At 52.5% G+C, this 19,158-nt stretch overlaps 7 protein-coding genes across 7 annotated transcripts; 3 read left to right on the top strand and 4 right to left on the bottom strand.

Moving 5' to 3' along the window:
* Positions 1 to 693: 693 nt before the first annotated feature.
* Positions 694 to 1,445, bottom strand: N0V89_006922 (uncharacterized protein; the record flags this gene model as incomplete). Its single annotated transcript, XM_056215688.1, has 3 exons — positions 694 to 864; positions 913 to 1,221; positions 1,314 to 1,445. The coding sequence occupies 3 exons, from the start codon at positions 1,443 to 1,445 to the stop codon at positions 694 to 696; spliced, it is 612 nt and encodes a 203-aa protein (XP_056069935.1).
* Positions 1,446 to 2,328: 883 nt separating this feature from the next.
* On the bottom strand, positions 2,329 to 3,398 carry N0V89_006921 (uncharacterized protein; the record flags this gene model as incomplete). Its single annotated transcript, XM_056215687.1, has 2 exons — positions 2,329 to 3,035; positions 3,395 to 3,398. The coding sequence occupies 2 exons, from the start codon at positions 3,396 to 3,398 to the stop codon at positions 2,329 to 2,331; spliced, it is 711 nt and encodes a 236-aa protein (XP_056069934.1).
* A 176-nt stretch (positions 3,399 to 3,574) lies between these two features.
* N0V89_006920 (uncharacterized protein) lies at positions 3,575 to 3,964 on the top strand (the record flags this gene model as incomplete). Its single annotated transcript, XM_056215686.1, has 1 exon — positions 3,575 to 3,964. The coding sequence occupies one exon, from the start codon at positions 3,575 to 3,577 to the stop codon at positions 3,962 to 3,964; it is 390 nt and encodes a 129-aa protein (XP_056069933.1).
* Positions 3,965 to 4,205: 241 nt separating this feature from the next.
* N0V89_006919 (uncharacterized protein) lies at positions 4,206 to 7,273 on the bottom strand (the record flags this gene model as incomplete). The annotated part of the gene is made up of 3 exons (XM_056215685.1): positions 4,206 to 6,781; positions 6,831 to 6,955; positions 7,002 to 7,273. 3 exons carry the CDS (start codon positions 7,271 to 7,273, stop codon positions 4,206 to 4,208), a joined length of 2,973 nt encoding a protein of 990 aa, XP_056069932.1.
* A 1,788-nt stretch (positions 7,274 to 9,061) lies between these two features.
* On the top strand, positions 9,062 to 11,119 carry ESF1_1 (pre-rRNA-processing protein esf1; the record flags this gene model as incomplete). Its single annotated transcript, XM_056215684.1, has 1 exon — positions 9,062 to 11,119. One exon carries the CDS (start codon positions 9,062 to 9,064, stop codon positions 11,117 to 11,119), a length of 2,058 nt encoding a protein of 685 aa, XP_056069931.1.
* Positions 11,120 to 12,952: 1,833 nt separating this feature from the next.
* Positions 12,953 to 17,648, bottom strand: N0V89_006917 (uncharacterized protein; the record flags this gene model as incomplete). The annotated part of the gene is made up of 5 exons (XM_056215683.1): positions 12,953 to 12,969; positions 13,022 to 14,912; positions 15,585 to 15,791; positions 15,840 to 17,471; positions 17,523 to 17,648. 5 exons carry the CDS (start codon positions 17,646 to 17,648, stop codon positions 12,953 to 12,955), a joined length of 3,873 nt encoding a protein of 1,290 aa, XP_056069930.1.
* A 354-nt stretch (positions 17,649 to 18,002) lies between these two features.
* Positions 18,003 to 18,936, top strand: ARO7 (chorismate mutase aro7; the record flags this gene model as incomplete). The annotated part of the gene is made up of 2 exons (XM_056215682.1): positions 18,003 to 18,073; positions 18,204 to 18,936. 2 exons carry the CDS (start codon positions 18,003 to 18,005, stop codon positions 18,934 to 18,936), a joined length of 804 nt encoding a protein of 267 aa, XP_056069929.1.
* Between the last annotated feature and the right edge of the window lie 222 nt (positions 18,937 to 19,158).

Below are 19,158 nucleotides of genomic sequence, written 5' to 3'. Positions count from 1 at the left end.
TGATGGTGATGCTTACGATGCAAGACCCGTGCTCCGAGCCTCATGTTCTTATCGCATTCCTTTTTCGCAGAATGACCGAGTGGCTTCACATATATCGTTACAGCTATGCTGTTTGGAAGAGAAGCAGAGGAAACCATGGTGAATCTGAATGCTTTCGGTGTGTTGAATTAGGTTTTGCTTCCACAACTGCCGCCATGGTTGTTCGGCAAAGTTGCTTTCTCGACGGCAGGACGCGCTCCGGCCATGGAACTGCTTGTACACCATTTTGTGCCGGAGCAACGGCTGAGGGCATCATTACAGGCACGTTGTATACCGGTCGTGGGGCATGGTGCTTGGGCTATCCAGGTAGCAGTCATACTACCTATGTATTCATGCGTGTAGCTTTCAGACGTTGCGACGCGCTCCAGATGTGCTATTGACCACTATTGCAATCGATGAGGCGCAGAATAGTTAAAAATGCCTAGTACCAGAAAGTGTGGCATCCTCATCAAAAGACACTGTCTTGCCCTTCGTCGTTCGTAGGGAGCTACTCGATGAGACGGCTGAAAGCCTTTTCTTTTCGCTGTTAGAGCAAGAGGGAGTTGACGCTTATTGAAGACAACCATAACGTCCCTAGATCCAAATTTACAGGCTAATCGATCGCCTCTTATGGTCAGCCATTCGTTCCAGACTACGACCGTCATGAATCATATCTCACTCTCTCTTCTCCCCCTCCAACGCCGCGATTTCTACATCCGTACTCCCCCAATACCGACTCAAATCTCCCACCGGAGGACAAACCCTCCACCTCATCTCAGCCGCCATTATCACAAACAACATATACCATCCCAGCAATCCCACGATGAAGAGCATCGCTGCGCCAGCCTACTTCTCGTCAGTCTCGCTCCCCTCACACCATCATGTTCAGCTCACCTTCTGCAACCGCAGCGCCTTCTGAAAATGCCCATTACTCAGCGCCCAGTACGCGCCAGATAGAATCCACGCCCCAACCGTTACGAACCCGAAGATGCCCGCAAAAACGAGGTTAATGCGGATGGTGAAGAGCCAAAATGTGCCAAGTGCGAAGCCCCACACCAGGAGATACAATGCTATCACAGCGTTCATCTCCTTCGACACTGCACCCGCTGCGGCATCACCGCCGCCATAGGAAGCTGCGAGACCAAGTGTGGGTAGTTGGAGGACGCCGAAGGAAAGCCAGAAGACGCAAAAGAGACCGCAGACCTGGAGAAATGGAGAGTGTTAGCAGATATCAGCTTGGTTTTCGGGCGAAATAAGATGATGGAAGTCGTAGAGATGGAACTAGAATTACTTACCATCATGGGAAAGAACTGTGCCTGGATCCAGAGAAAAATTGTGGAAAGCAAGAGCAGCACGGGACCGGTAAAGAAGAAAATGCCCACGACGGCTTGTAGCCCTGATGCGCCGCCCCAGCCCATCAAGACCATGCTGAATGTGAATGTGGAGATGACGAAACTACCGCGACAATTAGTCCGGTAAAGTCGATACTCAGCACACTTTGGCATACCCAAGAAAGCCTAAAGGCACGGCATTCGCAAATTGCGCAGCATTTTGGCTTGCGTGCGGAACTTTGGGCGCAAAATAAAGCCTTTCGAACTGCTCCGGGCTCAGAGTGATGTTGGTTGTAGTGTGTGTCAATTGTGGTTCAGACTTGGAGGCGATCCTGTCGGGCTCGACCCCATTCACGATGGGCTGTGTGGTTGTAGTAGCCATCGTTGCAGTCAGTTTAGAGAAGCTTTACAAGTCACACAGTGCGGGAGGGCCAGACGTCACACTTAAGTCCTTTTCCCTACCCTACTCCAAGTCTATCCCCTGCGTACGCCCAAGCTACCCCGCCATCTCACATCACCGCATCCCATAACCTGGCTTGACATCTGTCAGTCTGGATGTCTTGGTCGTGCGCCGCATGCATCCTATTCGCTATCTGTGCCTACCCTTGCTTGGTCACACCACGCTACTGGCTGGGTGAATGTGTGGGGCGATGGACGAGCCGTGGAGGCGGTGTTCTCACGACTCAGGGACCAGTTTGGTGTTGTGGAGGATATGGTTCCCCGCTCGTACCTGCACTGTCGGCAATTTACCTGTTCCCGCTGATTGGTCGCACCCTTGTGGGGAAACGGCCCTTTGCGAACTTGGGACAGGGTGCAGTATTACTTCGCGATGATATATGTGTTGCATGAGGCAGGTACAAGTCTTACACTAGAACCGATAACACTTTTTCTTTTCGTATGCATTTTCCCGTGCAAGTCCAGCTGTCCTGAACCCGACGTACCTAGGTGTGGTTTTGAGGTCTCAGCATTGCGCTTCTTCTCATCCCAGTAAAGGCGCCCTCTCATCGTCCTGCAAGTTCTCCCGTTCTTCTCGCAACTTCTCTCTGACATAGAACGTCGTCCATACCGCCATTAGACCAGCTAACGGAAACGGGCCAGCCCACCCAACCGCATAGACAGCAGCTTTCGGCAGAGTAAATACCAGTATGGTGAACAGGATGGCGAAGACGTAGAAATACAGCATCCATACCAGACTCAAATCGAATATCATCTGGCGGAATACCCGGCTGCTGTCGTACCTTGCGCCAAACGCTTTGCGGTATTCAATGCCGCCGCCTCCGTCCACCGCCACGACGTCTTCGACGATGTAGTAGACAGCTGGTCGTACTACCTTGCCAGCTTCGACACTACCAAAGCGGAAGGGGAGTTGCCAGCCGCTGCGGTTGAGCGCCAACGATAGTAGAGCCAGCGTTGCGACGACGTACATGAGCACCGCTGCTGGCAGGGACATCAGTCGGATTTGGAAATCGTGGTCATCGTGATCCTTATCTTCGCGACCGAGTGCAGAAGTGATCAGGGCGGAGATAATGACCAGAACGAGGAAATACCCCCATTGGAAGATATCGAGAGCATACCGAGGCGAGTTGAGTGGGCGGTACTCTGGTGAATAACGAATCAGTTTCCAGACGCGATCGATTGTGGCGATGGCTGTGAAGATCCCAAGGACCGCGGTCGGTAGCGTCAGGACTATTAACACCTGTGTTAGCGATCATGATTTTTTGGAGCGGTGGTTTGTACCTAGCAAACGGTCTAGCTGTGGCCTCCCATACCAGAGGCCGTAGAACAAGCCAAGATTTACGAAGATGGGTGGAATGAGTATCACGGTCCAGGCTATCGCAATCGAAGCATAGCGGCTGTGGAGACTGTAAGGTAGCTCGGAAATCATCATTCTCGATGGTGCATAGAGCCAGGGGTGTTATAAGGGACCAGTCTTTCTTGGTATGAGTCGCAAATGTGGTAGTAGGTTGGTGGTTGGATCCGAGAAGTTCCGAAAGCAACGCTAGTCGCTAGTGACGAAACAACGATCTCGACTAATATTTTGGTACCCATCTTTAACACTACATTCCGCCAAGCGGGCCAGATTGGGATTGCCCCGCCATCTTGGGACCTCAGGTCCCGTGCGAGCCTGACATCCCCATCGCACCTTCAGTACCCTCTGACCAAAGACCCTGGATTAGCTAGCACCATCCTTCTACTTATTCAAAGCCAAACGGCAATTTTCCAGGATGGCAACCAAATACAAGCTTGTCTACTTTGTACCACTGTCTGCTCTCGACGCAGTCAAGAAAGCAGTCTTCGCGACCGGAGCAGGTCGCTATCCCGGCCCAGGCAACTACACAGAGGTCGCGTGGCAGACCTTGGGCACCGGCCAATTCCGCCCAGGCGATACCGCCAAACCCAACATCGGAGAAGTCGGCAAGCTCGAGAAAGTAGAAGAAGCAAGGGTGGAAACCCTTTGCGTAGGCGAGGACATCACAAAGAAAGCAGTCGCAGCTCTGAAAGAGTATGTATCCGTGCCGCTTCCACTTAAGACAATGTCCGCTGATGCGAGTTACGTAAGGACTCATCCTTACGAGGAGCCTGGGTATGAGGTGTACAAGATCGAGGACTTTTGAGGTTGGGTACAAGACGCTTCCTTGGGGGACCTACATAATGTATGAACAATTATGATACCGAAATCGTGGCCAATGCACGTCTACCGAAGTAATCACTGGTCTATCTAGGCCGCAATAACTTCCCATGCGAAACTCAAGTCGCCTAAACCCCCTCTATGGTATCAAATCCAACCCAAAACCGAACCGTAACCTAAGTCCGAGTCCATCGAATTCAATCCTCTATCTTACAATCATAACATCATTACGAAAAATGAAACTCATCCATGAACTTCCCCTGCTTAGTCCCAAAATCCGGGGAGCCCAGCTTGTACTGCGCTCCGTACCCAGTCCCGGCGTACGAGGGACGATACGACTTCCTCAACTCGGCCTCCGCAGCGTTGCTCTCTGGCTGTGATCCAAACCCGTCTTCAAAGGAAGGGAGATCCAGTTGGTATTCTTGCGCTAGCTTCTCCGAGTCGTGCGATGTAGTTGAGGTGTTTGATTCGTTGGAGACGTTGCGCTGGTGGAGGGAGGATTGGCGAGGTGGCTGGGTTGGCGCGGCATTTTGGGCGCTGAATGCGATGTATTGGGATGAGGCGGCTTGAGGTGGAAGTGCGTATACCTCCGGCTGCGGTTTCGCGGACTGTTCTTGGGGCACGCTTTGAGGTCCTTGATGCGAGTCGTGCTTCATATGAGAAGCATTTCGAGGCGTCGGCGGGTTCGCAGCAAGGGGGTTCGGAAGGTGGAAAGCCTTAGTAGATTTAAGTGGTTGTGGCACATTCGCTCCTGCTCTCAGGATAGCAGGAGGCGATTCACGCCTTACAAATTCCGACGCGCGTTCCATAGGCACGGGTGTACCCTGCTGTGGAGCGGGCCTTGTCGCAGGTATCAGGGCTGGAGGCGTGAGGACTTGATTTTGTACTATCGAAGTTGGCTGTTGAAATTGTGCAGGCTCCTTCTTTGGTTGCATGGGAGGTGTAATAGGAGGCGTATACGCCTTGTATACCGGAACTCGACTCGGTGATGGGTGTCTGCTATTCGGCCCTGATGTCAATGCATTGTTGGGAGATGCCTCTCTGCTATTAGGCGGCGAGTAGTAGCGTTGATACATGTTCAGGGTCGCGGATGGGTTCGAGCCGTTCGAGGACTGCGATGAAGCACGTGTTCGAGACTCAGCGTTTGTTGGACGCCGAGGGCCGCGGAAGCCGATCAAGAGACTTGGAGGAAGCGAGTCAAAGGCAGGAGGGGAGGGTGCCAACTTTGGGGCCTTTAGTGCTTCAGTCATTGGCCCGGCATTAATCGGTTGAATCAAGGATGCCAACGGAGTGAATGTGGTCGGAGGGCTCACTGGCGAGTCTCTGTATGCTGGCATATATGCGAGGTGTGTTGGACCTTGTAGTGGGCTAACAGGAGTCTCCGGCAGGGTATCGAATCTTTGGAGGGTAGTCTGCGATGGGACATTGTTGTCAGCGGGAAGCTCAGCGACAAATCCCGCCGTTGGAGCTGCTTGAGCAAAGGTCTCAACCTGAGGCGAGGCCGCATCAAGCTCGAACACGAAATTGTTCGAGGTAACCTGAGTGTTGTTTTGCATGGTTGGCGCAGCAGTTTGACTCTTCTGGGGCTGTTGCAGGGGTTTGGGTGGAGTCGGGTACAATCCTGCCGGACCTACAATAACAAGTCCTTTTGAGGGTGTTTCGGGCATGCTATGTTCTGAATAAGATACTGTAGAGGATTTTGCGACTGCGTTGTGGCTTTGAGGCATCATTGAGTTGCGCTGGGCCATGACTTTATGAGCTGGGTGCGTGTGCGCCACTACCTGCGGCTGAGCACTAGATGCTGACGGATGGGCGCTATTATAGGAGTGCGCTTCTGAAACAGCGTCATGTGGCCGTGCCTTTCGTTCAGATGGCTTAGAGGCAGCCACTGGAGCCAGTTGGGCATTCGCTTGCGACACAATAGAGGTGGTTGTCGGTTTGTGCGCAAACACTGGCACAGCTTGAAAGCTGGTAATCTGGCCATCCATCCGAGGCAGCGACTTCTTCGTCCGCACTACCTGTGGTTTTTGGGCAGGTGCTAGATTCTGCATGTTGATTGTTTGCGCTTGGTATATCATGCTGCGCTGCTGCATGTGGTCGGGCCTGAATTCCATGATATTCTTGGCTTGACGAACTGTGGCAGCTTCAGGACTGACGTTTCGACTTGCGCTTGGTGTCGTTGGTGCGCTCGAATTGCGGTACCTGGAGCGAGAGTCCCGTGTAGCTTCAGAGGGAACGGTTTGTTGTGCGTTCGCAACAGCGTTGGGGGAGGTTTTGCTGACAGCACCACTAAGAGGTACGCCTGGCGCCGTCTTTGCTTTGCCGTTCATGGGAGGCCTCAAAAAGTTAGACTGCTTTTGCATGTTGTCTTTCAACGACGGCGCAGACTTGTGTGACGGGATGGGCAGTCTAGCTATCGCAGACGTTGGCTGTCCATGAGATGGAGCAGGGGTGAGGAACATCGAAGGTGGAGGCTCCTTCCCGAGCAAAACTTGGTAACACAGTCGCTGCTCATCCGGTGACATCGTTGCGAAGAAATGAGTGCCCAGGAAGTTCTCCTTCACTTGCCGAGCGTTCAACTGCCCACGTATTGACTGGATTTCTTTGCCATATTTCCGACACAACCACAACAGATCCTTTTGAGGGTCCCAAAGCAGGTCTTGGCTGGTGCACATATGGACAGTTGTGTTGACGAGGTAAATTATGTTCAAGCCCTTGATGTTCGTGATCTTGCCATCTAGGTTGAGGGATAGCGTGGCTTGATTGTTGCGCAGGACATCGCTGGGTGGTGTGCCGTGGGAGCCTGAACCCCGTCAGCTTCGTCTCTATTTCGTGCAAGCCTGATGCTTTACCTGGCGGAATCATTTCCACCTCGATATCCGCGTTCTCAGTGCAACCCGCATCCTTGTATTTCGGTCCTGTCGATATCAGGAGCTTCGAAGAGAACATGGAGTTCATGTCTCTGGGCAGTCGTACCCTAGATTCGTTAGAGTTTATACGAAGTACGTTATTGGAGGCCATGCCTGGGGTCTGCCTGTAGCTTCATCTTGATGCGCTGGAAGTCTTTGTCATCGTATACAATGTGGATGTCAGGTATTTCTCGGCGCGCCCCCAGGCAGAGCATCGCCAGGCTGCCCATGGCGGCCCAGTTCGTTTTGCGAGCATCGAAGAATCTGCGCAGCCAGGTCGCTGCTGCCAGCAGGTTTGGTCGAGGTGCGACTTTGTTGTTTTTGCCTTGGCTTCTCTTCCACCTCAAGTAATCATCCACATCGTAATACTTCTGATCTTCACCCATGATTAGTGGTGAAAGCTGAGCTTGTCATGCAAAGGAAAGGAAACACCAAGCGCGTTCGTTTTTCGCTTTTGGTGGATATTGTCAGTACGGAGCATTACAGATAGACATCAGCTCGGGGTGCGTGGTCGGTAATATCGAAGGGCTCGGAATGACGCAGAGAAAGAGTAGTCTTAGCTGCGCCCTTGGGGTAGGAAACCGAACGCCTGATTTAGGGAATAAATGTCAGGCTTACCACGGACCAACCTAAACTACGCCCAGCGGGTTCTCTGCACCAAGCCTACATGAAGGCCGCCGCGATAGGGCGCAGGGTAGACAGCCGTCCATGATGAAGAACCGCAGTGCAGGGCCCGCTGGGATGCCGATGCAGCTAACATGTTACCACGCGCGAGGAAGGAACTTGATTCGCGGGAGGACTGGCGCAATGTTCCATTGGGAGATGTGTTGCTAGGGCTGCAGTGTCGCTTGCGGGTTGATAGGATCGAGTGGGCCAGCTTGTGAGGCTGAGTTGCTTAAATTAGCAGCGGGATGCCCGCGCATCAGATGGGCATGGCTGGCTGACAGACTGCGGCTGCCATGTTCCAAGTAAGCGTCCCGACCCACGCGATAACTACGCGCATCTTTTGTAGCACCCTCGAAACGTTAGTTTCTCGTCGAAGCGATTGACCGAACAGGCTCGAAAGGGCAGTCTTTCGCATATTGTTGTTGTCGCGCGACTCCCCTCAAGTACGTGCTTGTCACTAGACAGAGCTCCAAATCACCGCAAAATCCCGATGACCGCATTGTCCGGTTTCCGTTGGTTGGTATGTGCTGCTGCTTTCGGAGAGTGGGCTTGTTTGAAGCCTGCGGTCAGCGTCTGTGGGCTAACGCATCCATTCGGACATTTTTGCACAGTGGGCAGAAGGTTTGGATGTGTGCCTGAAGTCAACTTTGTTTACTGCCGTTGCAACATGACGCCCAACACAGAGAAAGACTTGCGAGCCGTGCCGAAGCCATAATACTGATGCCATGACGCCCAATACAGAGAAATACCGGTAATGCAAGTTCATGCGAACCGTGCCGAAGCCACAATGCTGATGCCATGTGGCCATTTCGTTTGCTGGATTTCAGATACCGCCACCTTCATATTGGTTAGCAGACTTGCAGGAGGTTCTGATGCTGCCTGCCTCAATATCACAAGAGGGCTGATGTCTGAGTTGGATGACGCGTGAGGGCGCCTGGAGGCTGGGGTGCTCACCTGAGCGATCCACAGTAACGCTGTAGTCGCCATTCTCGCGCTGCTTGACAGCGAGTGCTCGGGACTTGACTGCCAAATAGCCTCCACCAAGTGAGAACATGGAGAAGAAGGCAAGATTGCGAGGTCTGGGCGAGAATCAGCAAGAGGAAGGCGCAGCGTGTTCCTGAAAGGTACCCACGTGAACAGCCTAGAATATGCCATTGTATCGGTCTGAGTGCGAATGATTAAGGGAACGGAATTGCAAGGTGCTATGTGAGCGTGGGAGCACTTTGTCGTAAGAGGTCGATATTTATTGGGAGACGTCAAACAGCTCACGCGATCCTTTTCCCATCTTCCCCCTCCTCTGGCGCGTTCCCCAGGAATTCTAGACCCTGGTGCGATCTGCTCCCCCGTAGTTAGCCGAGGCTGCACCAGGTGCGTAATCGATAACAAACGTCTTGGCACGCTAACATGCAGCGCACGGCAGAAAATTGTTACCGCCCGCAGAAAGTTCGAAACATTTCACGTTCGTCGCGCATTGGAGCACTTGCTCCGCGATAATTCTGCGCCACACTATGCCCCTTCCGAAGCGTCAGACGGTTCCCAAGGCCACAAAAGGCTCCAGCGATAGTAGATTTGCCGCCTTTGAGACTGACCCGAAGTTCCGCCTTCCGTCTAAGAAGCATGCGAAGACGAAGCTCGACCCTCGATTCTCGCGGTTACGCACCGATTCGGATTTCTACAACAAAGCCTCTGTCGACAAATATGGACGCCCCATATCCAAGGACGCGGGCAAGAAAGACCTGGAGCGCATGTTCGAACTAGACTCAGAAGGAAGCGAGAGCGAGGCAGACGTGCCTAAAGAGAAGAAGAGGGACAAGGATGTCTTGCGCGAATTGGCACGGATCCAGAAGCAAGGTTTCGACCCGATACGCGATGGCGGCTTGGAGTCTTCGTCCGACGAGAGCGACAGCGAGGATGAGGAAGAAGAGGCGGAGGTAGAAGACCAGACAGAATTGGCAGGCCAGGGTAATGAGGTACCCATGGGAGACGTCACAGCAAGAATCGCCGCGGTAAACATGGATTGGGACAACATTCGGGCAACAGACATCATGGCTGTAGCCAATTCTTTCGTGCCTGCCGACGGGCGAATATTGAACGTCACCATATATCCTAGCGAGTTCGGATTAGAAAGAATGCAACGCGAGGAAATCGAAGGGCCACCGAAAGAGATCTTCAGTGCAGCTGCAACGAATCGCGCGAAGAACATAGAAACAGTGGACGAGCTAAAAGGTTCAGACTCTGAGGATGACGAACAAAAGAGGGACGATGCTCTGAACGAGGCCCCTGCCGAAGACTTCGATTCTAAAGCGCTGCGAACGTATCAGCTTGATCGACTCCGTTATTACTACGCCTTGATTTCGTGTTCGACGCCTAATGTAGCAAAAGCTATATACGACAACCTAGACGGGCGCGAATACCTCTCTAGTGCAAACTTCTTCGATCTGCGATTCGTACCCGATGAAGTCGAATTCGATGCTGAACCGCACGAGGAGTGTGAGAAGCTGCCAAACGGATACAAGCCAAACGACTTCGTCACGGATGCTCTTTCACACTCGAAGGTCAAACTCACGTGGGACGCCGATGACACAACACGGAAAGAAGTGCAAAAAAGAGCGTTTTCTCGCAAAGAGATTGACGAGAACGAGCTCCAGGCATATCTTGGCACGGATTCTTCATCATCCGAAGACGAGGAAGAAGCCGATAAAGCCGGAAAAGCTGCTAGCTTGCGTGCAGCTCTTGGACTAGACGCAGCAAGCAAATCGTCGCAACCAAAGTCGAAGTCCTCGTCGAAGAAGGACCGGGATATGAAGAAGCCAGATACCGAAATGGAGGTCACATTCACATCGGGGTTTGCAGCGAACGGTGCGAAGGGCTCTGTCTTCGAGAATGAGCCTGAGGAGAACACGCTCGAAAAGTACGTTCGAAAGCAAAAAGAGCGGAAAGCCAAGCGGAAAGACAGAGCGCAGGCTATCAAGGAAGGTCGAGACCCCGATGCTGAGCCTGCGACTGAGGACGCTGCACCTGCTGAGGCAGAAGGCGAAAACCCTTGGAACGATCCGTTCTTTGGCTCAGACCCTGAAGCAGAGAAGGCGTTGGAGATCAAGTCCAACAAGGAGAAGCGTGCGAAGAAACGGGAAGAGCGCGAGAAGCAGGAGAAGGCCTCCGCCGAAGAGCGCGCCAATTTGGAGCTGCTCATGGTAGATGAGAAGGACTCTAAGATGCAGCACTTCGACATGAACGAGATAATAAAGGCAGAGAAAGTGAAAAAGAGCAAGGGAAAGAAAAACAAGAAGGCGGCGAAGGAAGTACCGGCTGACAACTTCGAGTTGAACACCAATGATCCCCGTTTTGCCAAGCTCTTCGAAAGCCATGATTTCGCCATCGACCCGACGAATCCTAGATTCAAAGAGACGTCGGGTATGAAGAAGTTGCTGGAAGAAGGTCGCAAGAAGAGGAAGCGCGATCGGGAGGAAGAGCCTGAGCATAAGAAACCTAAGAAAGAGGCCGCTGGCGAGCCAGATGATGTAAAGAAGTTGGCTGCTAGACTGAAAGCGAAGTCGAAGCGGTAAACTTGATGCATATAATCCAATTATACCCAATACGTTGATTCCCGTAAAGCAACCCCATGTCTCGATCGCTCAGAGGCTTTCTTTCGAGATGTTGCTTGCTTCTCAATCTCCTCCTTCTGGGCCTGGACCAAGCTGCGTCTGAAAGTAATCCAACTGCTATTCCGAACATTTACATGGGTGAACAGAGGAAGCTTATATAGGGTATTTATGTCGCTGAATGCACGTGATCAGACGTACTCGGGATTGTCTACAGCACATTCTAGTCTTCTAATATCTTCCAACGGAGGCCCCCATTCTCTACCTCCCACCCTTCTTATTCCCGATCATCCCTGTCCCACTATCTGAAATATTCCCATTCTCTCACGTCGGCGCATTTCCCTTCTTCCCATCATCCGGATACGGATAATACACATCCGCCCCCTGCAACTTCTGCCCATTAGTATCATCACTGTGAATATTCTGCGTCGTCGTAATACATCTAAACAGTCTGCGTCCTTATCACCACAAAGCTCATGTGGCTCTATTGTGAGCTTATTCTGATCTCTGATTCTATCATAACATTGATGTTGGCAGCCATAGGTACTTTGATAATGACGTGAACGTGAGCAAATATGCAAAAAAAAGTGCCCAAATGAGGTGCGGGAATGGCTTGAGCAGCTATGATTGGCTTCACGTAAAGAGAGTACAAAGTGCACAATAGACATTGACGATAGGACTGAACGGAGGGGATATTTAAATAGCTGGTTCTCTGCTCCTGCTTATGTTGTTCACAAAACTTCCAAGCTTGCTATGGTTGTCAAAGATCAAGGCCTGAGTGAACTATGTTTCTTTTGAATTTTTAAAAAGAGTTCAAAGAGATGCATGTGGGGTGGGTGGAGCAATCTTGGGCTTGTCAAAACACTATGAGCAACAAGCATGTTTTCTTCCGTACCGCTACACAAGCTCTGACCTTCCCCATACGTGGAACGGAGAGCAACCTTGCTTTTTGTGCAGAAACCCAACAAACTTTGAAAGCAGACATGTACAAAGTGGACTTGTTTTAGACGCTCTGGAAAGGGGTCAAGGATAACGCTATGTTCTCCTACGCGCCATTCTGAAAGAACTGCTGTCGATCTAGTCACCAGAAGTTATCCGTGCGTGCCGACATGCTTCTTTCTACGAAGGTCTAAGAGCACACCGTCCCCCAAATAATGTGGAGTTGAAAGTCTTGGACTTTGTCAAAGTCTCCGTCTAGTTCTATCATACCCTCTCCACATGATTTCAGAAGGGATGCGGTGTCCATGTTATGCACTTCGCTCACAGAAACTCTGCTGCGATCCGAAGCACACCTTTCGCTTGCGCGGGCCTCAGAAAGCAAGAATCTATTCCGCATGGTCCGGCGAAGCATCCGGAGCTCTCCTACGCTATCGATTGTGCTCACTGATTGTTCCACAGCCTCTTGCCACGAACAAAACACTTCTGTCCACTATGTATGAGCCGTGCGGCTTGGGACTTGGCCTGTGGAGGTTTCGCTGTGGCTTGCGGAGGATGGCCGCGGGGGATGCGCGTAATTATTGGAAGACGGCGGGCATGAGCAACCTCTAGATGGTGAAGGCTTCCACATGATCATGAAATGACCAGCAGGAGGACATCTTCAAGGATCAGATCTTCGTTCAGATGAATGGTGTTCCAGCACAACACGTGGACAAAGATAGGGTCAATAGGAATGCGCTATTCTAAACAGCTCTTACAAAGAATTTGTACAAGCACATCCGCAAAATCTAGGTAGGACGCTTTATGCCATCGAAAAGGAAATGGTGTACCAACCACCCATTTTGCAAGTAAGGAAAGCACTTAGAAGTTCATCAAGTCTACAAGTCGTTAGTACTCTGGTTTTCAAACGTATCAATAAAAAGAACTTACCTCTTCCGAACAACGCCCGCTTCGTCCAGTCCATCGCCAAGAGACATCTCGTTCTGAAACTCACGCTCTGCGCAAAGTAGACCCCTCTCCACAAGTACACAGCGAGCAGACCACCGCTCAATCCGTACCCGTTAATGTCGAAGATCGCCGCGTTACCAATGTACGCCAGACTCCCCAGATGCTTGTACTCAAACGCCTTGTACACAGCCTCGTCCAAGTCGCCGTAGTCCACCTCGTTGAGCTGCATACCCGGCGCCGCCTGCGCAATTTTGTTGAACTTGCGACCGAGGTATTGACCCTGTTGATGGGCGCGCTGGGCGGTCGCTGGCAACGAAGTAAGCTTGCTATCGATCTGCGTGAGGAGCTCCCTAAGCTCGCCGAAGTCGAGGGTGCCGCTGGAATCCTTGTCGTACTCAGCGAAGAGCTTGTCGAGGCGGCGGAGGTGGTCAGCTGCTTGCGGAAAGCGCTGGCGGACGCGTTTGGCGATGCCGCGCCAGTCGTTGTACGAGATGTGCAGCTTTTCGGGGTCCTTGCCCTTTTCCCAGGCCGTGGTGCGGAGGAAGCTGACGATGTTATCACTGACGTTATTCTGGACGGTTGCACAGTCGCCTACGGCGTAGACGTCGCCGAGGGGAGCACCGACTAGGCGGAGGTGCGTGTCAGTCTCGAGGGCGTGTCGGTTGTTCTGGCCTTCAAGCTTTTTGGCAAGTTTCTTGCTGAAGTCGGTTTGAGAAACTCCGGTAGACCAGAGACAGAAGCCCATAGGAATTTCCTTCGTGATGATCTTTCCGTCGTTGCCTTTCTGGGAGTAGGTGATCTTGTCGTTGAAGACTTCTTTGACGCGAGAGTCCGTCTGGACATCTACCGAATCGTGAGAGAAGCGCTTCTCGGCATATTCGGATAGTGCTGCATCGTAGGTATTCAGGATGTGACTGCGAGACTGGATGACGTGCACGGAAATCTCGTTGCGTAGAATCCGTGGGAAAAACTTGCAAAGGTCCTCATTCAGCATATCGAACAGCTCAGCAGCAAACTCGACGCCTGTCGGTCCTCCTCCGCATACAACGAATGACAGGAGGCGCCGTCGCTCCTCGTCAGTAGTCGTTGGCAGGCAGGCGTTCTCCAAGTTTTGTATGACTTTATTCCGAATCAGGCGAGCATCGCTAATATCTTTGAGGAAATGGCAGTGTTCGAGGCCCTTGACACCATGAGGGTTGGTGACGGAGCCGACACCAACGACGAGCTTGTCATATGGCACGTAGAAATTTTGCTTCTTTCCATCAACTCCGACCGCCGACACCTCCACGAGCTTCTCTGAGAACTCCACATCTTCGGCCATAACTTTCAAGAAGTGCCCGTTTATACTCTTCACAATTTTTCGCACGGGCTCAACCAGTGACCGCAATTCTAGAGTACCTACAGTAGCGGATGGCAGCATGGGCGTAAATAGGAAGTGGTTCGATGGCGATATGACTGTGACATGGTAATCGTTTGGATTTAATTGCTTCAAAACAGCCACACTACCCCAGCCGGTACCTAGGACGACCAGCCTAGGCTTGTGCTTGTTCTGCTTCATGTCGGGTTCGTCATCGTCGACGAAATACTCGACGATGGGGAGGTTCTTCGGGCCCCCTCTTCTCGGGTTCAGAGCGAGCTCTGACACGGGTATGTCGAACGTTTCGGGGTCCTCTTTGTATGTTGTCGCATCGTAGATGAAGAAGGCGACCACGAGCGCGCCGCTCATAGCAACGAACAACCCGAGTGCCGCCGCTGATCTCCATGCGAACCTGACAAGACGCGATGACGGCGACGGGAGAGGTTTCGTGGATACGGATCGTATTATCGGAGACCGGTACTGGTTTAGACGCGCTTTCTGAAGGGTTGCGGCAAGCTGCGGTCGCCGGTGGAAGGTTGCGGGTCCGCCATTGCTGAATGATGCCCTGATTTGAGGAGTGGAAGCTCTAGAAACACTCCGGCACGTCAATGAGGCTCGAGGAGAGATGTGCGACGCTCGCGACAGAGCTCCGGCCTGCCGGGAGAGCATAGCTTTGGATACGACGGACTTGCGGTTGGGACGATGCCGACGCCACTTTCCTATCAATTGGGCAAAGGGATGCAGAACTAGATCGCGAGTACCATCTAGGGCGTGGGGAACGAGCGTAGGAGCGATAGTAGGAAGACGTGTCGGAGTGTTGGAAGTCGCAAGCGATTATTTACTATGGGTGACGTAGACGGCAGCCCATGATCGCTTGAGCCGCGCCAGGGTACCCACCACTACGGCGCTAGCTTTCCTGATCGTCACCGAATGCTTATCTCTGCGGTCTCTGGCTTAGTGATGCGCTTGCAGTTTGTTCGCTATACCTCGTACCCCTCTATGTACAGTCGCAATTTGCACGTAGCTGAACTGGTAATGTAGATTGACTGGTATAGTAGTAATACATGCACGCTCCCTCTGTGCTCCGATCTCCAACCATATATGCCCCATGTACAGCACTCAACACGACCAGACTCCGACAACACCGTTCTTACGGCCTTCAACCATGTAGCCCTCCTTGATTCGTACATGTTCTATGATAGACAAGCTCGAAGCGTCCTCGTCCGCGCCAACGCCAGGGCCACAGTTCCAGTGTCGGCCATCAGTCTTGTCGTAGACCTTCACAACGTCCTCACCAGCTGCCGTAACAATGCGGCGAGCGTCGAACATCATGCTGGTCACGGGATGGTCGTATGCATACGCGTCGTGAATTGAACCCGTTCGGAGGTCCCAGATCTATCGGTGTTAGCACATGGCTTCATCAAGAGAATGGACGTAACATACTCGTATACTCCTATCCGCACTACCAGTGATGAGATGTACATCATCAAACTGTAGAGCGGTAACAGGGCCTGTGTGACCGACCAAACTGCGATGCACTTGGCCGCTTCGCAGATCCCAAAGCCTTACCATGCCATCAGCAGTGCCGCATGCCAGAGCTGCGTCGAAGACTTGCACAGCACCAACGAAGTCGGCACTTGCATCCGTGACCCTGCCCGTTTGCCGCCATTGTCCGGCGCCTGTAGTCGTCGTTGCGTTGGCCTGGGCAGCTGCCCACAGAACGTCGAGCGTCTGTACGCAGCGTCCCTTGACCAGGTCCCATTGTCTCAGCGTCTTATCCGCTGAGCCAGAAACAAGAGTATCTCCCCGGAAATGCAATGCGGTGACTTCATCGACGTGGGATTCTAGCGAAAATAGAGGTACGTCTTGCATGATGGTAGCCGGCGGCGGGGGAGGCGCGTCTTCTGCGTTTCCGAAACCAAGTCCATCGTCTTCCTCCTCTTCGCCGTCCTTGTTTATCCGACTGTCTTGAGGTGCATATTCGGCTTTGCTTAGATCCCATAACCGAATAGTAGCGTCCATAGAACCGGTTGCAACAATGTTATCTTCTACCTGAAGGCAGCGAACCGACGACAAATGGCCTTCAAGCATCCCTATGCAACGGCCAGCATTCAGATCCCATACTCGTACCGTATCGTCCAAAGATGCTGTTACCAATGTTCCCCAAGGTGCGTCGAAATCTAATGCGGTGATAATGTCCTGGTGCGCAGGCAGTTCTTTGATCTTCGAGCCAGACTCCAAGTGCTCATGTAGGATCGGCATTGATATGCGACGTGTAACTCTTTTCCGTTTGCTCTTCGGCGAGGGTATCTTCTGGTATATGGACTCAGACATGAAATCGTCTCCGGCTTCTGCAGCCTCCTCTGCACTCACGCCTACTGTTGGGGTATCGGGTGATTTTGGAGCTAAAGCCGCGGCATCCTCCAGCTCTTCCTGCAAATCCTCGATACGATTGTCCACGTCCAACATCTCCTGTTCAATTTCCGCCTCTTCCATCTCGATGCCTGCTAGCCTGTCCAGCACGATCTTGCGCATCGTATTCAAGTTTGCGATCTTGTTGTCAATCTCGTGTATCTCGGCTGCGCACATGTGCTTCCTTACGCCCATCATCTCCAGCTTGTGTCCCATGCTGTGCTTCTGATTCTTTAGCTTACGCATAGACGGCGGCAGGTTTGCATCCTCCTCCTCCTCGACTGCCGCGCCGATCAGCCTTTGTCCTCTTGAGTTGTGCCTTCCATGCTTCTTGCCCACTCCACCCTTCTCCTCCGGCAAGGAGGCTTGAAAGCCTTGAAACAGCGAGTATGCGTTATTGTCCTCGGGTATATTCGCGAGCAGTTCATCTGGGAGGTATGTAAGGGCGCGATGCTGGATCTCGGGCACAGATATCCTGGAGCGCACGAGCTCGCGTGGGGTCGTCTGGGCGAAGGAAAAGACGGAGCGTTGCAACATCGGCCGGCGAAGTTCTCGGTGAAGCTCTCCTAAAGCGTTCTGGTAGTGCTGGCTCACGCCTTCTGCCCCTATCAAGCTGCCTGCGGTCGCTGTGACTTTTCTACCAAAGGCTTGCAGGTGGCGGGCCTAGCAAAGATCAGTACCGCAAACTGTAAATGCATCTGCGTTTGCTCGTACATCTGGTAGATTCTCAATGAAACTGGCATCGGAATCGTAGTCCATGTCCTCTTGCGGCCGCAGTGGTCGCGGGCTCGTGGACCTGCCGCGTGACGGCGAGCCATTGCCCTGTTGCCGCGAGGCCATCGAGGCACGTGAAATGGGAGTGAATACGCAGCGTCGGATGCTGCCCTAGGATCGCATAGTCATGAGCCTGTGGAAAACGATCGTGGGATTCTTCGGGCAGCGCAATGGGCGGGGCGTGTCTTAACTTGGTATGTTTGGTGTTGCTCGAAGCTCGACCATTCGGCAAGGCCAGAAGCCACAAGCTTCGGGGAACGTGCGTCATTTGGGCAAGGCAAGTACTCCGCACTGCCGCCGGAATCGGTGCTTGCCTTTGCGCTCATCCTCAGCTACAATGACTCCCTCCACTATAACCTCGAATATAACTACGTGCATACTTGCACAGGACGGTTGCAGCAGCTGAACAATTAGCGCACAATGGAAGGAGTAATTGACTCGAAGGATGCCAAACAGGCACTGGATCTGGCTAACATTCGTTTCCAACTGATGTATGTACCCCACGATGCGCAATACAAATAAATACATACTATACACGAACATGGCTTTCTTTGCTGTTCGACTATTGTCCTCGTCCTCTATGCATGTTGAAACAACTTAGACTAACGTCACGATTTACAGCCGCCTCGAAGACACAATCATATTCCACCTCATCGAGCGCGTCCAATTCCCTTTAAACAAAACAATCTACGTTCCCGGCGGTGTCGCAATTCCCGGGTCCAAACTTTCGCTCTTTGACTGGATGCTGCGTGAGCAGGAGCGCCTGCAATCACTCGTGCGCCGCTACCAATCGCCCGATGAATATCCTTTCTTCCCAGACGCGCTTCAAGAGCCCATCCTGAAGCCGCTCAACTACCCGAAGATTCTGCATGAAAACGATGTCAACGTGAACGACAAGCTGAAGCAGATTTACATCGAGCACATCCTTCCCCCGGCATGCCGGCAATCCGACCGCGGCGACAGAGGAGAGAGCCAGGAGAACTATGGGTCTGCTGCGACGTGCGATGTGCTGTTGATCCAGGCTTTGTCAAGACGCATACATTATGGGAAGTTCGTGGCGGAAGCAAAATTTGTCAAGGACCCGGAGCGCTTTGTGAAGCTTATCAAGGCTGGGGATACGAACGGTATCGACGAGGCTATTACTGTTGCGGCGGTGGAGGAGCAGGTACTAGAAAGGCTCAGGCTAAAGGCGGAGACGTACGGCACAGAACCTTATTCATCTATCGCCAGTGCTCCCGCGAAGGTCAACGCAGACGCCGTGAAGGCAATGTACAAGGATTGGGTCATCCCGCTGACCAAGGAGGTTGAGGTTGACTATCTGATGCAGCGACTGAAAGGAACGGAATGGGAGTAGAAGAGAGACAGTGCGAGGATCGATCGTTCTCAACAAGGTCAAACGCCGGGTAACACCCCGCACCGGGACACAGCATATTTTGAACCGAATGCCTGGGCTCGGGACCGGTATAGTCGAGGCGGGTAGTAGGACGAGTGCCCATGTGTCATTAAACGGCACTTTCCATAGAACGTGATGCGGTCAAGAGGCTTCCTCATGTATATCGCAGTCTCGCATCAGCGC

Source organism: Didymosphaeria variabile, assembly GCF_027946475.1.
Source record: "Didymosphaeria variabile strain IMI 356815 chromosome Unknown scaffold_5, whole genome shotgun sequence".
Classification (NCBI taxonomy): Eukaryota; Fungi; Ascomycota; class Dothideomycetes; order Pleosporales; family Didymosphaeriaceae; genus Didymosphaeria; species Didymosphaeria variabile.
The sequence above is the reverse complement of the archived record's forward strand: the minus strand, read 5'-3'. Positions and strand labels throughout refer to the sequence as shown.